Source organism: Lissotriton vulgaris, chromosome 11 (assembly GCF_964263255.1).
Source record: "Lissotriton vulgaris chromosome 11, aLisVul1.2, whole genome shotgun sequence".
Classification (NCBI taxonomy): domain Eukaryota; kingdom Metazoa; phylum Chordata; class Amphibia; order Caudata; family Salamandridae; genus Lissotriton; species Lissotriton vulgaris.
The window spans coordinates 281,145,391-281,168,894 of record NC_141699.1 but is presented as its reverse complement, the minus strand read 5'-3'; the positions used below and the strand labels follow the sequence as shown (position 1 = coordinate 281,168,894).

The following is a 23,504-nucleotide window of genomic DNA, read 5'->3' as shown; positions in this document are numbered from 1 at the left end:
GATTTTGCTCAGGGTGTGGCCAAAGTGCCCTGTCCCCAAAGCCAAAGGTTTTGTGCCACAGACCCTTTACACAGAAATCGTGCAAGCCTCCATTATGGAAAAGGTTCAACAAGACTGGGCTTCTTTAGATGCTAAGGGATGGATAGAGGGCTTGGTTACCCCATACAAGTTTATTAATAGTTAGTCCTTAGACTAAGTAATGAATATGATCCTATGATCAGCCATTGAACAATTCAGAGAATGTGAGACTATGCGAGGAACCTTTTCAGATAACTTCGCTATGGAACAGGTTCCCATCAGGGGGGCACTTGCAGCTTCCTATGTTGTTGTGAATGCCTGGAGGGATGAGTTCCGGGTAGAAGTAACGCTGGTGAGTACAGACTGAGAATGGCGCGAAGAATAAAGTTCATAATGACAGAGAAAAGAAGCACGGATAGTGAGTGGAAGAGGAAGAAGAGAGGGTGAGAGATAGAGGAGAGTTGCCAGAGAGTGGGGGGAAGGATAGATAGTGAGATATGCATGCAGAATACTTATATGGAAGGGGGTGAGTTAAATAGCAAAGAGTGTAACAAGAACAAGGGAAAATAGATAAAACAAGAAGATCTACAAACACAGAATAGTGGAAACAAGAGGGGAAATGAGACACTATATAGAAGAAAGTGATCTTAGAGTGGCACATACACACTAAAGGAGGTAAATGGCTTGGGGGAGCAGGTGACAGTAACTTGGTTGTGAAAAAAAGAAAGAAAGATAAAGGCATCAACCAAATCACGGTAGGAAAGTGAACTAAAGGTAAGAAAAGCGAGGTACTGAATTGATGGAGTGGCTTCAATGAAGAGGAAAGCAACAGAATTAGACACGCATTAACATTAACTAGGCCAAAAGGTCCATAATTGTGCAACTTTTAGATTATCCGATACCTTTGTGCTGTCAATGAGCCACAATTCCACCTGGGAAACTAAGACTTGTAACACTAAATTTAGAATATCACCCTGTTCTCTCACAGCCGGAGGCCATTTTAGAGGCAGAATGTCACTAGCCGGTCATCACAGAGCCTGGAGCATAGATGTGGAATGGGAGGAGCAGGAACTAGAAAACCCCAAGTCACGTCAGACAGGAAAGACTTCTGACTCCGCACAAAACCCAGATGATGGTAATGATCATTTACTAAATCATAGCCACCAAGACCACGCGGGAACCTGCACTGGACTGGCCCGGCACTGTCACACAATTATCTGAAGTACGCACCTTCTGGCACAAGTGACCAATTCCACGGATTTTGAAGGACCCCACTGGCTGGACATTGTCCATCTTCATGAAAACCTTGGTGCCAGCCAGGGAGGACATGGCTTTACTCTCCAGGAGGGGGGTGTTGAGGTGGAACACATTATCTCCCATGATGTGAGCAGACTGCCCAGACAGGAACCTGCAGGACAGAGACAAAGACACAGAATACAGGATGAGAGATGCCACACACCTGACAGCCCACAAACCCATGGTTACTATATTTTCAGTATGCAATGCATGGGAAGCCATCTACGTACTGTGGAGTACTTAAACTTTTCTATAGCCTGATTATTGACTCCACTGGGACTTTAGACGTATGCAATCATTGCTGTCCATTTGTTCTTCAATTAAATGGTTAACCATGTCCTTGTGTACACATTATACAGGTATCAAGAGTGAGGTCAACTTACGGTTGGGCCTCTGATGGGCACCAGACCTGTGAAGCTGCTCGGAGTCTCATTGAGTGAGTTTCTACTATGGCCTACCTAAGGGCCTACCAGCCAGGCGGCCCCTGCTATTGGTGACTGGGACCATAGTGGAGCTGCTAGGTCTTTTTCATTAAAGACACTCCCATCAAATACAGCATGCGCCTGTGAGTGGTCAGTTCTTCAAAAGTGCATTACTTTTAAAATACATTAAAACTGTTCGAAATGCTTGCCTCTCTCCAGCGACCACCTTTCTATCCCTGTGTTGGTTCTTGTAAACGCAGTCCTTCTATTGGGGCCTACTTGCTCTGTATCAGGATTCAACGTCTTTTAATAATGAAAGTATACATCCATAATTCCATGATGGCAGCAATTACAATTGATATTCATTTGGGAACACTGTGCAGGTTTTTCACAAAGGTGATTTATACTTGTGAGTAAGTTACACATCTAACTTTTACTCTCACACTTTTGAGTAACTTTACTACTTTTCCCAAAATCTGAGTGTAAAGTTACTCAAATTTTACTCTAAACGTCTCAAAACCCTGTAAAAGAAGGTGGAGTCAAACTTGCAAGTATAAATTACTACTAAACCATTACCATATACTTTATCATAAGGAGATCTCTGTCCTGACTATAAAGATCTCCCAGTAGAAAAATGTAGGGGAATGCTCCCTATACTTTACCACTAGGAGATCTTCACCCTGATTGCATAGGCTCCCTATGGTAAAGTATACTGAAAAGTAAAACCATTTATTAAACTTTGAAACAAAATGGTACAAATATTTTTATGTTAAATATGAATGTAAATTCGTTTTATTGACTTATTTTAAATGAAGAACACAAGAAAAAGTTATACAGCATGATTAAATAAATGTTTAATTAAAAATTTAACATACTTGAATATATTAAATTAGACTGTTTTTGCTGAAGTTTAAATTAAAAAATACATTCCCACTGTGACGAAAATAAATTATTATCATTAACGCTAAGGTGTATAATTAATTCAGAGGAATTCAATTATATTTTACTGAAATATAATGTAACATTTTATTTATTCAAAAAAGTTGTTAAAATATTTCATGATTAAATAATAAACATAATATTTTCAGACTTTTTTATAGTAAATTATGTTTATTTGTATTTTCAACTATTTTAAATTATTTTATTTTATTTTATTTCCTAATGGACTGTATTTTAAATCGCTACCTCCACTAATTTGTGAGGATGTTGCAGTACCAGTGGTTAGCCATGTGTGGTGCTGGACTTACTACAGATCTGAACTGGAGTAATTTACTACAGGCTGTAGTAATTTTAGAAGGGCAATTTGTGTATAGCATGGGCTTTTGCCTGGTGGTCATCGTAATTTGGACCAACCCCACTCCGAAAGATTACGCCTACAACCTTGGCATCATCCTAGACAGGGAGCTCTCCATGAACAGACCGGACAACACTGTCTCCTCAGCCTGCTTCCACACGTTCCGCAGGCTCTGTAGGATTCCAAATGGCCAGCCACTGGCACAAGGAAATAGAGTGTCGCAGGCCCTCATCACCGGCAGTCTGGACTACGGTAACACAATCTATGCAGGCACCACTGGCGAACTCATGAGAAGACCCCAGATGATCCAGAAATCAGCAGCAGCCACACTGATCCTCAACCTGCCTATAAAGTCCCACATCTCCCAACACCTGAGAGACCTCCACTGGCTCCCCATTCAGAAGAGAAGTCTTTTCAAGCTCCTGATTCACACCTACAAAGCCCTACATGACTAAGGACCGGCATACATGAACCACCGCCTGAACTTCCACCATCCACCCAAAAACCTCCACTCCTCTCACCTCGCCCTCAAACAGGTCCGCGCATCCTCCACTGCTGCACCGGAGGACGATCATTCTCCTGCCTTGCAGCCAAAGCCTGGAACGCCCTTCCCCTCCACCTTTGAACAGCTCCCTCTTTGACAAACTTCAGTAAGGGCCTCAGGAACTTGCTCTTTGAGTGAGACTCACAGCCCATTGCATGATATTGTCACGGATGATAAGCCACACTATAAAAAATACAGTTTGATTTGATTTGAGACTCTCCATCCCTTTCACATTTACTACTAAAACGTCTGAAGGCCTTTCCCCAATGATACAGACCAATACACTACAAAAGAGCAAGCAAGCAAACAAGGCGTATCCACCAGGTAAGGTCACTAACCCTTCACTGGAGCCATCTGCATGGGTCTCTTAAGGTGTACAGAAACATACAGCAAAGAGGCAGAGAAGCGCTTACCACATCATGGAGACCTCTGCTGTTTCGTAATTACAGGAAATCACACAACACTCTGGAGGTCCGATGGCAGCTTGCACTCAATTTTAATAGGCCTCTTTGCTATAAAAGCAGCTGTAGATGACCTAGAGATAATCATTCGAGTACTGTAGATTCGGATTTGAACCAATAAAATCCCATCTTTAAGGATATAGCCCTTTGATGAAGCTCACTGAAATTGTAGCAGTTGTAGATACTGAAGAAATCTTCAGTATCCACGTCTGCTGGTGTGGGCCCACCTCCACCCAAGCTACTACAGTTTGCACATCATATTTATCGTTTCCCATTGGAGGCCATACTATAGCAGTCAACTTTGGCATCCTGAAAACGAATAAACATTGGCAAAGCCAAAAGATCTCACCTGTGTGAGATCTATTGGCTTTGTCAATGTGTTTAAGGCATGTGGCTTAACGTCAAGAAAAACATGCAAGACGAGGTATCTAGCATTGCCACCTCATAGCGGTTTTCTTTTTAAAAGCCACGTTGCACAGCAGCCAATTGACCTTTGTTGACCTTCTTGAAAAAAGCATGAAACCTAGGTGATGTCCATTCTTTATTCACTCTGCAAACTTCACTTAGGCACAGAAATAGCACTAATGCTAGAAAGTAAGGCTCTTTTTCATGTAACAGAGTGGCTACGACCCCAGGAGCAGATACCAGCACACATATTTCAAAGCCTGTAATGCCACAACAGAGAATCAGGGTGTACCGACCAATGTAAGTGACTTCTTATTCCCCCACCAGCCTCTGTGAAAACATTTAGCACACTTGGAACATCTACTGGGCTTCTTGCTGCAATGGGAACTTATTAAGGACTGTTTTGAAAAAAAGTATGAATATTTTTCGGATATATACTTTCCATCTGAAACTATTTCCTACATGGTTACGGAATTTCAAAATAACCTTCCACAGGTGCTTTATCACAAACTTGAACAGTTGTGGGTCCTCCGCTCTGCCAGCAGCCACAAAAAAATGAAAAGTAAAGCCATAATAAAACCTTGTTTATTTTCGTTTTATTTTCTCACTCGGAGCCAAGTCTTGTGGGTGGGGCCATTGGGATGACAGTCTGGTGAAGGAGTGGTTGAAATGCTATTCAGTGCACATGGTGGTCTGGACGGGATCTCAGGCTGGCCAAACCGTCATGTGCACAGAAGCTCTCTCCAACCTGAGCTGCGTTGCCGTGTTGGAAACAGCAGGCATAGGCACTTAGTCTAACTGGGAGCGCAAAGCCTCAGCGCTTAATCAATCCTGATGCTGCTTTCAGCAGCATGAAAGCAGCTTCATGATTGGTCACAGTGCACTCTGGCAGCCTGCGCCTACAGAAGAGAGGGACGCGACGCAGGTGTTTTATCTAAATTTGTTTTTTGTTTGTCTAGTCCGTCTGCACTCCCCCTGCTCTGCCACTGTATCAACAGACCGGCCGCTACTGAACTTGATGCAGATATATATCGGAAAATGGTCTGATTTAATGGCTCAAATGTGTGGAAATAAAATGGAGTCTAAACAGGCAATGTTGGTAAAAATGTGTAATATTGTGAAGTGTTTGTCTTATACATTTTGAGACCAAATAAACCCATGTATCTACAATTGTGAGTGAGCACACAGTAAACGTGACACGGTCTGCAGAGAAAAAGAGAAACTGAAAGATTACCTGTTGGGAGTTCTGCTTAGAACATGTGTATGTTCACTTTGGGGGAAAAGTGGAGCAGTGACTCTATACAAGAGTGCCCCTTTTTTATTCAGATTTTTAGTAAGTAGTACAAAGGATAACATCTCGGAGGGCAGCAAGGGTAAAAAACATTCTTCTACCTAACTTTTTTGCTAAAACAGATTTTCAGAACTGCATAACAATTGCAGTTTGGGGTAAATGCCATAGAGTACAAGAACAACCACCTTTAGGACATATTACCTTTGGCAATGGTTTTAGCCATGCTGTAGAGCATTTCTGATACTGTGTGGTATGATTTTAAACAGTGAAATAAAAAATATGGCGCGGCCAGCCATGTCATGTTTTAGGTACATTCAGCAAACATGGACAAGCCTACAAAATGACACAAGCATTTTTTTAGTTTACATATCTGAATTGGATTGGTAAACAAAAACAAAAAAAAGAGTAGCATGTGTTGGGTTTAACAGGACAAATGAGGAGGACTGGAATCACCGACCTTGGGAGAAGGAACATGTGGGGTGGGTGACAATAGGGGAAAGGGTGGGGGCATTGATTGACACAGGGTGCGGACAGGGAAGCAGCTAGAGAGAGAGAAATATGCAGAGATCAAAAGGATTAGAAATCACAATGTGGAGTTGAGGGGTAGAAGCAAACGGACAAAAAGAAACATGGGGCAGAGAAGCACAGACGGCGAGCACATCATAAAGTGGGTATGTGGAAACATGCGGGTTGAGAAAGCACTACATGAGCACAACGGCGGGGAAATTACCAAGGGACACAGCTAGAAAACGCATGCACTCCTGTGGAGTGCTTAAAAGAAAAAAGAATGCCTGAAAAGTGAGCAGAGGAAGAAGGCAAGTAATGCATCCATGCTCCAGGGGAGGGACAAACAAATGAAGAGGAAGGAAAGCTCACACAAGTTAACTGATGAAAAGCAAGCAAATGAGAGTGACAGGCAATCCAACCAATGGTAAGCAATGGGCTAGCTCTAAGCCCACAGTAAGGTGACAACAGGTCTTTCCGCCAACGGACAGTTTACACTGTCTAATAGGCAAGATGTAAAAGTTCAAAAGAGAAACTTACTTAAATATTGCATACTGCTTACATATAATCGAAATTAACAATTTGTTTAGGAACCATCAGTTTTTAATATGGTTGAGCTAATAAGCCACTGCTGTAAAAAATGAAAATCTTTCAACAGCAGAATAAATGCACTGATCCAGGCTGAAATGTAACTAGAGGAACAAGCTAATAGGCAAAAGCATATCAACAATGTCAATTCAATAAGGAAACTTTATTCGACAAATGTCATAAAAGCATACAATACATCAAATTCATCTCAGAAGTTAAACGCATGAAATTCATAATATCTAAAATACAATTCATCTCAATTATTAAACAAGCATTTGCAATGCAATAGGTCTCGCATTTGGAAAGTTTGAGGTATTGGTATTGTAATTGACATTTTTTTTATTTATGTATTGGTTTTGAAAATAGCGAAATTTATAGCTTTGTCATTTACAATGCCAATAGTTCTAACTTTCGCAAACGTGACACCTATAGCATTTGTAATGAAATATGTGTTGTATTTACATGACTTAGATGTATTAATATTACAAATAACACTGGCTTTTATTTTTTTAAATAATTAATACTTAAATTAAAGTTATTGTAATTTATAATGGCAATAGCTTAAACTTTTGTAAATAACTTTTGGGAAGATTATGTTCAGTGTATTTTATTGTGATGAAAATCCAAGAACAGAAGTGAAATATTAACATATTTTTGTGACATTTGTAATAAAGCTTGAAACATTGAGAGAACATATTAGAACCAGTTGTTGTTGAATGGTTGCACAGAGTGATGCTGTGGCGTTCAGTGGTTCTGAGTGATGCTGTGGCCTTCAGTGGTGCTGAGTGATGCTGTGGCCTTCAGTGGTGCTGAGTGATGCTGTGGCCTTCAGCGGTGCTGAGTGATGCTATGGCATTCAGTGGTGCTGAGTGATGCTGTGGCATTCAGTGGTGCTGTTGCGTTGAGTGGTGCTGAGTGATGCTGTGGCGTTAATTGATGCTGTGGCATTGAGTGATGCTGTGGCATTGAGTGATGCTGTGGCATTGAGTGATGCTGTGGCGTTGAGTAATGCTGTGACGTTGAGTGATGCTGTGGTGTTGAGGGATGCTGTGGTGTTGAGTGATGCTGTGGTGTTGAGTGATGCTGTGGCGTTGAGTGACGAATCTCTTTCATGGCACATGCTACAAAAGTAACTTTCAAGCGATTATTAGTACACAGAAGCAAAAGTTGTTAAATAACTTTAGGATTTGTACCTCCTCGTGATAACGAATCATTTTAACCTGTGATTGAGATGGAGCTAGTTGATTCTGTATGACCAGTAATACTTACCTGCTGTGCAATTAGTATTGTATTAACAACAGAGCTCATTTCTATCTCTGACTAGGCCCAAAGTGCTTTCAGTATACAGGTTCTCAGTTTGCTATTAATTGTAGACCATAACTCCATGCATTCTCATTCTGTGCTCGTTTGTTCCTAGGATAGATTTCGATTTGTGACAAAGCCAGAGCAGAAGATTATATATTGGACAGTTAATGCGAATAAATGTGCACAGTGCACACATACTGTTGTACTTGTAAGGTTGCATCTATTTCTTGAAGTAATAGGTTTCCTCGCGCTGTACAACTTAACTTACTTGGTAGGATGAGAAATTGGTAACAACCGTCTCCATCAGACGTGTGATGGTGAGTGTAAACCTGCTCGAAACAACCGTTTCTCCATGTCTGTGAAGGGACATGAGGTAATGCGGCAATACAGTTATGAAAGGAATGGGGCAGTCACCTATAAATGCCAAAACCATCAGTACATCATCTCTGTTTGCTTTTGTGCTTCTCCTGACGCATGCCTCGGTTCTTTAAAGAGCGCTGCAATCTAAAAGCTAGGTTCACTTCCTTATTACTCATAGTCCCACGTGGTCACCTTTACTTAACCGTCTATGCACAGAGGCGAATTTTCGAATCCAGGAGAACCTGTTGAAAGAGATTTGCATTTTTGTCTGTGGTTATTTTTGGCACATAATATTGTTTCTCTTAAGTTTGCCGTTTTGTGTCTCTAATCCTTGGCAGAAGGAGCCGCCTGTCCGATTGCTGTTTCTCCTTGCTGTCGTCTGATGAATCAGACCGAAACAGGAGCATATGTTGCCAGACTGCATCATGTAAGCGGGGTTTACTTATTAACAGACTGAATTTTGTTTCAGTGAGAAAGCCAGTGAGTCGGAGTCTTGGAGCAGCGTGTCCCGTGTGATACACTCAGGGGATTTTTGTGTGAAACATCACCGTGACTTCAATGTCTATACGCTGACGGAAACGTTTCAAGAGGGCGGCCGCTTGAGTCTGGACGACAGCGTAGGGGAACTGAGAAAACACATAGAGAAGCACTCCCAGCAAACGGTAAGCGTCCTAGAAGTGTGTTGTGGGTGGGTGGGTGGGGACATCCGTCAGTCTCTGTGCTTGTATGGAATGTGTTTTTTTCAAGTAGAGACTATTTGCAAGTTGTGTGCCTTCTCCCATATAACTTTTCAACTGAACTTTCGGAGCTATATTCGTGTTGGGTGCATGTAGAAGTCTCCGTCGAAGCTTGGATCCTCTCTGCAGCCTTCGTTGCAGCTGCCCATATCATATGGAATTACTGTCACGTTGCACAGTGTAAACAAATGGCCATCAGAGTCAATCTAAATGTAAACACTTGCTTCTCGTAGGGAGATTTACAGTACACCGAAAACACGGTCATAAGAATGACTATTGGCTAATGGTGTTAACCGATTTCAACACCTTTTTGCCTACCCGTAAGCCAAGACTACGGTAGCTGATTTCACTGGTGACGGACTGTTTTGATCGAATGTGAACAGCTAAAAGGAGGGCATCCCTCTTGAGATAATTCTGTAAGTAGTCCGTGCTTGCTTACAATAGTGTTAAGTACCTAGGTATCGCTATTACTTACATAGTTAATTATTTACTTGTTTTGAGCTGGAGTTCACGAGCAGCAAACAGTCTTGGTAGTTATGTTTGCAGAGGTTAGTGCATGACAGTTCATTATGAGGATTATACTTCATCGCTAAAACTCTAATTCTTGTTATATATTTGTTGCTTTTAGTTGCAGTCAAAAAGAAGGTAAAATAGCTTTTAAAAATTTTTTTGTCTGAATTCGCCAAAGTTTATTCCTGTTTGTTCCTGTGCTTCAACGAAAGGTTAGACCCATCGTTAAAACAAGAAATGGGAAATGAAAGGCAAGAAAGGGTGGGAGGGCGGGAAATGAACAGCAAGCAAGGGTGGGAGGGCGGGAAATTAAACAAGTTTAAAAAAAAGTACACTGGGAGGGGGGAGGAGAAACGCGAGAGACGGCCTGGCGGACGTCAAAGTGAAAGTACGGCCGGCCGGCCGTGGGCAGTGAATAAATTAGGGGAGGAGACATGCCTGAGGCAGAGCGCACGTTGGGGGATGCCTGTGGGAGGGAGGCTAGTGGCTTTGATGTGCACGCGCTTTTTAGGTCAATGCGCTTACGCATTGAGTTTACTTTTCACGGGCACAGCATCAAATCGCCCGATGGTTAAGCTCTGGTTAATCCCTAATATCTCTCGCTAGCTCAATGCGCAAGCGCATTGACAGGCTCGACCTAAAAAGGGCATAAAATTCATAGTCATAATATTTATAATACACTATATACAACAGATTACCACAAAAACACATATGGCCAAACCACCCCTTCATCCCTTTGCTGATAAATAACCCAGGACCATCCTAAGAACTTAGCCACTGCAATATATACAGGAGGGTTAGTGCTTGTGCAGATAATTCTAGAAGCTACTACTCCACTCCTGGTGCCCAATAGTTTACACATTGGGGCAGAGTACACGGGGCACCCAAATAGCATGTGGCTGATTGATTCCAAGGGGGCCGGACAACAGGGACATGAAGCATTTCCACCATTAGACCACCTAGAAGTAAATACTGTAATAGGTAAGCTACCAATTCTTAGTTGGAAATAGAGCTTTCTATCTAATGGCTTTGCTATCTTATCCCAGAAAGTTTCTAAAATAATCTCATCTTTAAAATCCAGGAAGACCCCTTTAAGTGAAAGTGGAGCAGTAGTTCTAAAAGCTTTCGAAGCTACCACCCCCCAGTATATACCCTTTAAACCCTTTTTTTATGGGAACCTAACATTGAGTGGATCCTCCCACAGCTCTTGCAATCCTAACTCTGTAAGAATCCCACCAATACCAGATAACCATGTAATTTTATGGAAGGTATCATTTTTAATTATATTCAGGAGTCCTGAGGCAAATATTCTTAATTTGGGAGTTGACCAAAGGCGCCTCAAGTATAATACTGGTCGCAAGTTAGCAATGAGTTCAATTGGTCTCATACCCAAATCGTAAAAAAACGGACACATAGGAGTACTCTGGGGTAGATTAATAAGATTGCGTAGAAACCTATTTTCAGATGCAGTCATCTTACTTAGGTTCTAGAATCCCCAAATCTCTACGCCGTAAAGGGCTGAACTAACCACCTTTGCGTTGTAAACACGAAGAGCAGGGGCCATCGGTTTTGTTAGTGACTTAGCATGCTCTTTGCTCAATGCTCCAGCCAATTGGCGGTGCTTGAGCGTTGCCAAATCTGTCTGTTGGTTCCATCGCAAATCATGTTGGTTACTAACTCCCAGGTAGCTAAATGCTTTAACTTGCTTGAGGGGTAATTTATTCATGAATATATTGCCCTTATATGATTTATGCTGATTAAAAGACATGAATTTAGATTTTAAAACATTTACTTCCAGACCTCGGTTGGTGCAAACTTCCTCAAAAATATCAACAATGTCAAATTACATGATTATGCTGCTTCTAAATCTTCCTATATGTAATTCTCCTAAGAAAATAAGTTGCCATTCTCTACTGAGTGCAAAATACAATGATATGGGCTTATTTAAGCTCGCACAATGTGGTCTTGTGTCATATTAATAACATTATTACATCGACTGCAGGTTGCAGGGCTCACTAAGCTTTCCTTGTTGTTTACAATGGGCCTGGTCCATGTTTTAGCTGATCAAAAGCAGCGGACTATGTGCTGACCAGATCTGTCAAATCCATGTCAGAATTCCAATGCATTACTCCTTATTTAAAAGGAGCCCTTTGCAAGAGAAAAAGAGAAAGAGTGTATGAGTGTCTGTATATTCTTCTCCCATCTCTCAACTTAGAAATGGAACAAGCTTTCTCTCGAGAACAGAAAAATCGAAAATCAACTGTATTTTGGATGTAGATTAAAGACTCTGCTTTTCACTACCTAATCATGTTTCTTTAATCTTAAGAGACCGCTTTTACTGACTCATCCTCAGTACCAAAATGCCTTTCAGTGAACATTCTGCTCAGAAAATCTAAATCATATTGCACTACTAAAAAATGCAATATACGACTTAAATTGTACATCCATAAATCTGAATGAGACAACATCAAACTTCAGACAGTGGGGAGGTCAAGGTGCTTGTGAGACATGATCATATTCATTAAAAAGGCTACCAAGGCATACTGGCACATTTTGTTCTCACTAATTGTCATTCAGCAGAGATTTCAATGTTAATGTTAATGTTAATGTTAAAATATTTATATAGCGCAACGCACACCGGATTGGTTTCTTGGCGCTTCTGGGATGGGGCTCTTTGGAATGGAGGCTCAGGAGGAGTAGGCTTGCTGGAATAGCCACGTTTTAAGCAGCTTTCTGAAATGGAGATGCGAAGCAGTTGAACGGATTGAGAGAGGAAGGGAATTCCATATTTGAGGGGAAAGCGTGGAGAAGCGGGTGCCGCCATATTTTAGGCGCTTAAATCTGGGAGTGATAAGTAGGTGTTGTCCAGCAGAACGAAGGGTACGAGAGGGAGTGTATTTTTTGATCCGATTTGAGAGGAACCTAGGGCCTTTGTCTGATAGGGCTCTATGTGTAATACAGCAGAGCTTGAAAGTGCTTCGCTGTTCCACGGGAAGCCAATGCAATTTTTTTAACAAAGGTTTTGTATGATGGCGGGCCGGGAGTTGGAAGATCAGTCTGGCCGCCTGATTCTGTATCAATTGCAGCTTGTGTATCTGGTAAGCTGGAATGCCAGCATACAGTGCGTTGGCATAATCCAGCCGAGAGACAATGAGTGCAAGGACGACCAGAGTGAGGGCTTCTATGGACAAAAATCTTTTTTATTTTTTTTTATTTTTCGTAACATAAGAAAGCAGGCTGATACCACAGAACTAATCTGTGGGGTCATTGAGAGATCAATGCTGATTTTTACGCCTAGGCTTTTTGCGGAAGGAACTGGGGTGGGCGGGGGGCCCAGAGCGGGAGGCCAGAAGCTGGAATTCCAGGGGTTAGAGGGCATAAGTGTCAAGACCAACTCTGTCTTGTCAGGGTTAAGCTTCAATTGGTTGGTGTTCATCCAAGAGCTGATGTAAATCATGATCGACTGTAGATTGATTTCAGAGAGTCTTGTAGGTTGAATGTTAAATATGAGTTGCAGGTCGTCAGCATAGTTATAGACCTGGGCTCCCATTTCCCTCAGGGTTGCTATTAAAGGTTGCATGTATAGATTGAATAAAAGGGCGGATAGTGAGGAGCCCTGTGGGACTCCGCAGGAGAGCCGTCCTTTTTTTGAGCAGAAATTGCCCAGTCTGACAGATTGGAGTCTGTTTGTCAGGACTTTGTAAGAAAACATCGTCATGGGTGCAGTTGTCAACAAATTTGCTGCAAAAAGAAATCTTGTGGTGTTGAGCCCACCGGGTTTCATTTTCCAGTAAATTTTTCAATGATGGGTCCATGAAAGCATTTTCTTACAACAGGGTTCAGCATTTAATACACCAATACAATCTGTTTTCCTGGGTGACTCTGAAAATCACTTGAAACAACTCAGAGGGTTAAGCAATCATTGCAGAGCTATGCAAATTCTAATTTATAAGCTCAGATCTGGGAGCAGTGAGCATATCCAGTTATCCTTCCCATGTAAATGAAATAAAGCATCAACTTACATAGCTAGTAATAATTGCATGCAAAATGTACAAAGTAAAGCTCTAATGATAACATCTTTGCATGAAGAGCATGTTTTAGGTAATCCTCTCTTTGTGATAGTATAAAGCTTTTGTTCCCTGTTGGTGTGTTTTTAACAAGTTAAAGCATAAAAGCTCCTCCTTTGGTACAATAGAAAGAGAGTGTAATTAAGCTGGTCATCAAGCAGATCTCCTCTCTTTGCGACTAGAATACTGTGAGGAATGGGTAAGTGCTAGGCAATTCCCTCTATAATAGTTAAGTGTCTCTTAACTATTTGGCCCCCTGGAAAACTTCACTGAAAATGCATGTGTTAGCATACAATAATTATATATGCTGACAGTCCTGCCTGAAGAGAACCAGGGCCAAGACTTTCTAAGGCCTACAACAGTGCTAGCATGATGCAAAGCGGAGTTTGCTATTTGCTATCCAGCACAAAAGATGTTTTAAGCCGGAAAAGTGAATGCTTAGCAGAGCAAAAGCACCTTCGCACTGCTTTGCACCACTTTGTAACAAGGGGGTTTCTGGGGCAGATCAGTGATAATACCTATAGATTTTGAGGCAAAGTTTAATCTAAGATAGCTGAACCCAGCTTTGCGTCAAAAACGAATGCCTACCTGAAGCAGGTGCAAACAAGGGGAAATGCATTTAAATAGATAGTGGGAGGGCAAAAGATAGATAGAGTGAGAGTGATATATAGATAAATAGAGTGAGGGCGATAGATGGATAGATAAATAGAGTGAGGGCGATAGATAGATAGAGTGAGGGCGATAGATAGATAGAGTGAGGGCGATAGATAGATAGAGTGAGGGCGATAGATAGATAGAGTGAGGGCGATAGATAGAGTGAGGGCGATAGATAGAGTGAGGGCGAATGATAGAGTGAGGGCGATAGATAGATTGTGGGCGATAGATAAGAGTGTGGGCGATAGATAGATAGATAAAGTGTGGGCGATAGATAGAGTGTGGGCGATAGATAGAGTGTGGGCGATAGATAGAGTGTGGGCGATAGATAGGGTGTGGGCGATAAATAGAGTGTGGGCTGGATTTAGAGGGTGTATTTGGTTTTGGAAGGTGGATTTAGTTTTTCATGTTGGATTTGGATGGTGGAGTTGGAGGGTGGAGTTGGAGGTTGGAGTTGGAGGTTGGAGTTGGAGGGTGGAGTTGGAGGGTGGAGGGTGGAGTTGGAGGCTAGAGTTGGAGGGTGGAGTTGGAGGGTGGAGTTGTAGGGTAGAGATGGAGGGTAGAGTTGGAGGGTGGAGTTGGAGGGTGGAGGTGGAGGGTGGAGTTGGAGGGTGGAGTTGGAGGGTGGAATTGGAGGGTGGAGTTGGGATTGGAGGGTGGAGTTGGAGTTGTAGGGTGGAGGGTGGAGTTGGAGGGTGGAGTTGGAGGGTGGAGGGTGGATGTGGAGTGGAGTTGGAATGTGGATTTGGAGTTGGAGGGTGGAGTTGGAGTTGGAGGGTGGAGTTGGAGGGTGGATTTGGAGTTGGAAGGTGGAGTTAGAGGGTGGAGTTGGAGGGTGGAGGTGGAGGGTGGAGTTGGAGGGTAGAGTTGAAGGGTGGAGTTTGGAGTTGGAGGGTGGAGTTGGAGGGTGGAGTTTGGAGTTGGAGGGTGGAGTTGGAGGGTGGATTTGGAGTTGGAAGGTGGAGTTAGAGGGTGGAGTTGGAGGGTGGAGTTGGAGGGTGGAGTTTGTGGGTGGATTTGGAGTTGGAAGGTGGAGTTGGAGGGTGGGGTTGGAGGGTGGATTTGGAGTTGGAAGGTGGAGTTGGAGGGTGAAGTTGGAGGGTGGAGTTGGAGGGTGGAGTTTGGAGTTGGAGGGTGTAGTTGGAGGGTGGAGTTGGAGGGTGGATTTGGAGTTGGAAGGTGGAGTTAGAGGGTGGAGTTGGAGGGTGGAGTTGGAGGGTGGAGTTGGAGGGTGGATTTGGAGTTGGAAGGTGGAGTTGGAGGGTGGGGTTGGAGGGTGGATTTGGAGTTGGAAGGTGGAGTTGGAGGGTGGAGTTGGAGGGTGGATTTGGAGTTGGGGGGTGGAGTTGGAGGGTGGAGTTGGAGGGTGGAGTTGAAGTAATAGGCTGTAGTCAGACACCGACGTCCCCTCTCACTGCCTCTTAAGGGGGCTCCCAGGTGCTGTGGCCGCGTCGTATACTACTGACCAAACGGGCGGACTCCTCCAGCCACAGTCTGCTCCTCACAGGTGCTGACTTACACAGCACTCACTCACTCGCATTGGCATCACCTCCCTCTTCTGTCCTCACAAAGGTACTGACAGATTCACACGGACATTCACTGCTTCTGAATGCCTGTCAGAAACTGACCGGCAGTCACTGCATCACATCTGCAACAAGTGAATGAATATGGACAGCTGCGTGGCGTATGCGATGACCTGTGTTGACCCCCGGTGATGACTGACACTTGCATGGATTGCCTCTCATAGATTCCACGCGCTGCCTCTCTGACCTACTCGTGCTGGCTAACACTGACCACCCTCCCCTGCAGCTACTGACGGTCTCTCACACAGCCATTTACGAAATAATGGAGGCAAAGACTTGCACTCAGTCATCACACTTTTACTACTATAGTGCACATTTCCGATTCGGGTTAATGATATATATTTATGGATAGACCGAGAGATACCCACACTGCTGTTCCAACCATTTCCCAGTTTTAGCTACACCTCTTTAAACTTTGAAGACAACATCTTTTTCCAGGTAACTTTCATAGTTTACCCAAGAAAAATGGTCTAGATTGGTGCCCACTTTGGCATCCTTCCTGCCTCCCTCCTGCCTCCGCCACTGATATCTCCTATTAAACAGAATGTGTTTTCCTTGTGTCCCCTGTGCGGACCGCTCTTCTGATTGGTTGGTGTGGTGTGACCAGCAAAGAGTACGTTGTTTTAGTTACAATGTGACCTCTTCCGTCGCAGAGGGGAGAATGTGTTCTGCGTCAGCTCCCTGAAGCCGTCCTCATTGTGGTCTGTGGCGCTGTGAGACTGCATTCCCCCTGACTGAGTGTCACGAGATGGGCGTGTCCGGTGCGTGATCTGCGATGAATGAGTCACTGACCTGATTACTGTGCGGGATTGCTCGCTCTGGCTGCATGGTGTAATGCGTGTAGGATAATCCTGTGGCGCTCGCCGGGCTGAAAATAATGAAATCATAAACTGATAGTACAGGCGAATAATCCGGGCCACCGCCATTATGCGGCAGTGGAAGACCTCATAAGTGGCGGCGTTGACCAAATTGTGTGGCAAGAATTAGCAACTTTTCAGGCGTATTGTAGTACCGTCTATGGCAGTTTTATATCGCGGATTCGTTTTTATAATTTTAACACATATTAATACTTTGTGGGCCGTTTTAGCGAGGGCACAAGTCTAAATAAGCTCTTGGCATTGCTGTGGGGGGGGGGGAGGAGAAATGCGAGACACGGCCTGGCGGACGTGAAAAGTGTGAAGCAGGGGGCGGGGGAGGAGAAATGCGAGACACGGCCTGGCCGCCGTGAAAAGTGTGAAGCAGGGGGCGGGGGAGGAGAAATGCGAGACACGGCCTGGCCGCCGTGAAAAGTGTGAAGCAGTAGGCGGGGGAGCGGGCCCTTTGAAGCTCTCGGAGGCAGGAGCAAATGGTAATAAAAAGCCTGTGCGGTAAAAGCACGTGCTTGTGTTCACGTGAACTGTTTGAAATCCGCCTGATGGTTTGAGAACTTATTTTGCCACCTATAATTCTCCCCTATCCATTCCTTGCGGATTGGGATAGGCGAGACCTAAAAATGCATCCATTTATTCGATGGTTGGTGGGTTACACAGGCTGATGGTGGCGGGACACCCTTTTCTTCTTACACAAATCGAAGCGCAAATCGAAACCAGCCTGTTAATTATGCAACGGAAGTTATGTAACATAACATTCAGTGGTTTGAACTTTATTTTGTATCACAGAACGATTCAGTGTTTTGAAAATGATTAACCTAATGGCCGCTAGGTTGCGATAACAGATAAGATAGCGGTTCCTTCAATGGTTCCCAGGAAACACACCCTCGTAAACAATTTGGAAATTGTCCGTGCTATGCTTTCATAATGTGAAATTGTAAGACTTAGATTATATATATAATTTTTTATTGAGCAAGATATACAAAGAAAAAACTCTAAAATGTGGGCAATAAATGCGACATTGCGAGAAGAATTAAAAACATTAATGAAGGTTAGAAAACAAAGTGATGTAATGCAGCAGATATTTCTATAATGTCCAATCCTTTTCTAAAGTTTAAACGCCTCTGGGTTTCTTGATTTCAATAGGCAACACATATATAGCTCTTAATAGCAGTGTTGCTTTATCAGAATGATCAAAATAAATATATGGTCTGAAGTGCATCAGTACTAGTAGTGCAAAACCAAGCCATTCGTGTTATAAATGATCGACAGTTCAATGGACATTGAAAACAAAGTGAATCAATTCAGTTCAACAGTTTCTCAATCGTGGTAGACCCTTTGACAGAGGTCAGATGCTCTTTTTTTTTTTGTAAAGGGTACATCAGGCATCCGCTCAATAGACACAAACAACCTGAGTCCATAATCCAAATCGATTCAGGAATTAATCAGTGTTCCATTTTTTTAATAAGCATCAACACATCGTCACTAACGTGAAATATGCCTACTACGTGTTAGTAGTGCAAGAAGTCACGTTTCACTTTCTCGAAAGCAGCAGAGAGACGGGACTTAGATTGCTGATGTGGGAGAAGTGAACCTGTCACTGTGGTATTGCCTGTAGGATCTGTGCAAAGAGTAAGCGGTGATAGCCAGGTGTCACGGCCGGTTGCGTGTTCGATTATTTTACATTTACTTCTTCGTTGCACCGAATCTAGCGACTCATCAAAAATCAAATGGACTACATGTCCCAGTGGCAGCTGCTGCTTCCATAAATGGAGCACGCGGCCCCGCCCGAACGGGGGTTCATGTTGGCTTTTTAACAGGGACGATTTAAAGGCTGCAGCCCGCTACAGCGTGAAATCAGATACCGCGCCTCCCCACCACCCGCACAAATTCGCAAATCCTCTAAATACCAGTGTTCTTCAAACTCACTTGTTGCGGCTGCAGCACACGCCGGATAACAAAACTTCACGCCAGTAACCCGCACATTCTGCACGGCAGAAACAGTATCTAATCTGGAGGGCGGTGTCGAGGGGGCGGAGCCGGCAGGAGGAGGGTCACTGAATAGCAAGTCCGTGCTCTGCAGGGCATAATGCCTTTGTAATAGGGATTTGCTTTGAATATATGGTCGTAGGTTTGTATATTTGTAAAATAACTTACAGGTTGAATGTGCCTGCTGCAAAACATCGCACAAAACCTGAGGGTCACTATCTTGCATTCTGCGTAAGATAGCTCAGTGGGCTAGCAGGTTTGTTGCAGATATTCATGTTTACATTAGATGTTCCGATTTCTAAACATGGTCAAATGTTTCAGAGGAGCTACACAGCCGCAGCACAGAGTTGTAAACAGCCTCTAGTGCATGCATTAGGCTGCGTTCACGCTTGGTTAACAGAATGGGCTCCCATGAGTTGGGTAGCAATAACGTGTTATTAACCAGACCCCCCAGGATATAGCGGCATGGATTCGCAAATTTAGCGGCACAAAAATGGAAATTTAGCGGCACAAATATGGAAATTTAGCGGCAATTTTGCGGCATTTTATTTGCCCATTTTTCCTACAACAAACACAGATATCTTAGCTGTTTTAGTTATTTAACAACATGAAGCTATATCGCTATATTGAGGTGTTAAACTGGTACTAATGAGGTGCATCCAATGCCCATAGAGTGTTACCAAGTTGAAAAGTACCGAAATAATGACATAATCCAATGACAAATTTGCTACATTATACCGCAAAATTTGCCCTTTATCGCCAAGAAAATTACTCAACCCTACTGCATAATTTAGCCTTCTACTGCCACATCATTCCAGTAACCCTGATTATAAACTTCCTTTTAAAAGCTTGGTCCAGAATGGATGGAATAAATTTAAACCATCCACCGGCTCACAATTCCTTCTTAAGTTGTATCTCTTTTACTCTGTTCCTCACAGGCAGATAACCGCTTCAGCACCCTCTGCCACTTGGAGCACCTACTTTTCCACTTCCCACTCAAAATATTCATTTGCATTACAGAAAACAGCAGCATCACTTCATTTACACAAATACTATTACCCTTAACTAAATGTTAATGCATACTAGAATATGGCACGTTTCTTGATAGAGTACATTAGCTCACAAGGCTGTACATTTCACAAATACAGTTCCTCTGTTCGTGAGCCGGACACATTTTTGTTGGGCTTTGGAATTTAAGCGCAGCCTCCACACGGATATCTGGTGATTTGCCCAAGATCACACAATTGGGTTAAGTGGTGCTTGCCAATATAAAAGCTGAAATGCACACTTGACCCAGCTACGGATGTAGAAGCCACTTGCCAAAACCCATAGTTTCATCTTTGCATCCTGAACGACCCTCGGCAGGGTACCTTTCCCACCCCAGCCCGTTGCATTTCCTGCCAGCCTTTCTGCCCAGCCCACCTTGGCTCCGAGGTAATCAGCCCCACATGCCAAACTCGGCACACGGAGCACGTAGAAGGCCCGTGGCCCATCTCAGGGCGCTACTGTTTATTTGAACTGCGCCGTCCCCACTCTGCGTGGGTTCAAGCGGTCAGGGGTGTCGAGGCGCATTAATGGCCCGGGCGCTGACGTGGCAGTGTTTGGGCAGAGGGCTCTCTGGATGGGCCCCGCTGCACCCCGCCCACCGGCCTGTCAAGCTCCCTGACCGAGGGGGTCACAGGATGCCGTGAACCCAGACATGTGTGCTCGGCTTCGTGAGCGCTTTTGACCTCTTTTCGGGGTGCTCCGCTCCTCACGAGCCAGGTCACTTCAGGCACAGAAGGATTCTTGTAAAATAACTTTATCAGTAATTCTTGTAAAAAAAAAAACTAATTCGTAATGCTCTACATAATCCTGATTTATGTACACGAACTATGTGATGTGCGGTGAACTGTGTTAATTATATAAACATATTTCTCGTGGTTTGGCTGCAGGTGAAGTTATTTGGGGTGTGCCTGTGTCACTCACGTCCTCAGTGGGGTCACAATCTTTCACTTCTTCCTCTAGACTAGAGGACATGGATTAGCTTTTGTAAAAATACCGTGATTTCTACAAAAGTGCCGATTTCGCGGGCACTTTCGTAAAAATCGCGGCATTTTTACAAAAGTGCTGATTTCGCGGCAAATCGCGACATCGCGAAATCGCGATATCCTGGAGGGTCTGATTAACTTTCAAAACAAATTCTGTTTGAATTGTGTTCAAAATAAATGGTCATTATTAATTTAACTGCACACATAGAGTTACACACTTATAGAGGTCGAGAAAGTAAACCTCTCTCCTGGGCCATATCTTTGCCAACCTAAACGCCATGCGGAGTGTGTCTGTGTTTCCCCTGATGATCTGATGGTTCTGGCAGCCAAAAGAAAACAACCACATGTGCCCCCCATTCTCATTTTCAACACATCCACCCAGCTAAGGTACAAGTAGAACAGGAGGAATTGCTGACTGTCTTTTAACTAAATGTCTTCAGGCGCACAACGTATGTGGGTGTCTACACATTGCAAACACAAGGAGATGTATGTGGGTGTCTACACATTGCAAACACAAGGAGATGTATGGGGGTGTCTACACATTGCAAACACAAGGAGATGATGGGCGAGCAATGAAACTTTTCATACACTCAGCCCATCCATCATCATTCTTTAACTCACTTCGCCACCCCAGTTCAAACCCAGCTATATGCAAATAAGTCTTGACCTTGTGCCTCATGGGAACAGTCCACCCCAAACTGCCAAGCCAGGTCTTCCAAGAACCGGAAACAAGCATCCTGAGACAGGTTTTAGGGTAACACCCCGCATCAGCCAGGCTAGCTTGAATCCAGTGGCAAAGTGAGCTAGGGACCCACGTCTGGGCATACCCTGCCAGCTTAGGGCAAACAAAGCAAACAAGGAGATGATGGGCAGAGCGCTGAAACTTTTTAGACACTCAACCCCAGTCACAGATCTGGGTTGAATCAATCATCGCTCTTTAGCTCACTTCTCCACCCCAGTTCAAACACAGCTATATGCAAATTAGTCTTGACCCTGCGCCTCATTAGAACAGTCCAGTCCGAACTGCCAAGCCATGTCTTCCCTGGACCGGAAACAAGCATCTTGGGACCGGTTTCAGGGTAACACTCCTCATCAGCCAGGCTAGCTTCAATCCAGTGGCAAAGTAAGCAAGGGACCCACGTCTTTAAACATGATTGGCATGAGGTTGTAGACCTAGTTGCACATATTTATGAATGAATTATAGTTAACATTCAGTAAAGACAACACTCTGCTTTACACTGAAAGCATCCTATATGTGTGTGAGCAGTTCAAAAGTCCAAACACTCGGGTCTTTCTTAAAAAGTAGTGTTAGAAACACTTTATTGGTATGCTCATAAAAACGCTGGAATATTCAGAGACCTTCCTTTATGAGAACCATGGTATGCACAAAACCCTTCTTAGATCAGAATCCTGGAAGCTTCAAGTCCCAGATTTAGTCATAATTCATGTTTATTCAATGCCTATTCATGGCCAGAGGCCGGACATATCCAGAGCCCAGTGCCCTTTCATAGCTAGAGGTCTGGTCAGTCAGAGACTAGACTGTTCAGAGCCCTGGGATAGTCACAGCCCTGCTTATTAGGCATACCACCATACTTAGTGCATGAGGATGTTCGCCACAACATCGAAGGTCAAGAATATGGGACATCACATATATCAATTTTGACTATAATCTGGGGGTAAACATTTAAGGAAGTGAAGATTACTATTTTTAACTCATGATTTGATTACCACTGTAAATATGTTGGTAGTCGTTCTTATTCTAACTTTGATATTATGATAGCAAACTGGTCCTGGTGAATGTAAAACCCTAGCCCAGTTAGATCTCTAGCTTACTCAGAATGCTGATAGATTAAGAGCTCTGATATATTCAGAGTCCTGCTGTAAAAAGAGCCCACAATAAATAAAGGCCCTTGGAGTTTGTGACAAAGGGGTTTGCATGTTGTGGACCTAGAGGCCTGGCCTATTATTGAAGTTGCTCTTGGTGTGCTTGTCAAAGTTCTCAACTAACAGGAGTCTTAGGGGGATGAGAAGCAGGCCGCCCCCCACTCAAATTACTCTTACACAAAAATGGCCTGCCCCTAGTCGGCTCTATGGCTACAAAGAATTTTTTCTTGTATTGTGGCAGAGGATGTATATACCTTCTGTCTACAAAAGTTTGCACTCTGTTGCAAATTTAGTCTGGCAGAGTTGCCTACATGTGTGTGTCTAATAGCTCCACCACCCCGCTATATATGTCCCGTATCTTCCAAACGTGAAAAAAAGGGGGAGGGAAGGTTGATAGTGCCTCACGGAAGCAACACCAAGGGGGGGATTCTACCAGACTGGTACTCGCCTGATTCCTCACTTCTCATCATCGGCTACTGTCAACCCCAAAAGAAATGGGAGAAAAACAAAAATAAAGAAAGTGCATATAGATCAGACAGCCATCAAGTGTTGTATGTGCTATGACCCGCTGTGATATATCTGTGCCCAAAATAGTGAAAAACAAATATACCACGTTAAAAAGAGTAAGGCTAACTGGCAACTACTGACTTGATTCTGTGCTGTTAGCTCACTCTGTTAAAAGTCAACCGACAT

General features: G+C 43.5%; 1 protein-coding gene across 2 annotated transcripts in view; it reads right to left on the bottom strand.

The window, feature by feature from the left end:
• LOC147679671 (serine dehydratase-like) overlaps positions 1–23,504 on the bottom strand; it is a 162,979-nt gene that overhangs the window by 66,299 nt on the left and 73,176 nt on the right. The window contains exons 1-2 of one of the 2 annotated variants that reach the window (XM_086943256.1): positions 18,838–18,914; positions 1,249–1,426 (exon numbers count right to left, since the gene is read on the bottom strand). In XM_086943256.1, the coding sequence (XP_086799382.1) occupies positions 1,249–1,398 (150 nt within the window). In that variant the 5' untranslated portion in view covers positions 1,399–1,426; positions 18,838–18,914. Of the gene's footprint in view, positions 1–1,248; positions 1,427–18,837; positions 18,915–23,504 lie in introns of those variants that run through there. The other variant, XM_086943255.1, reaches the window with a different exon arrangement.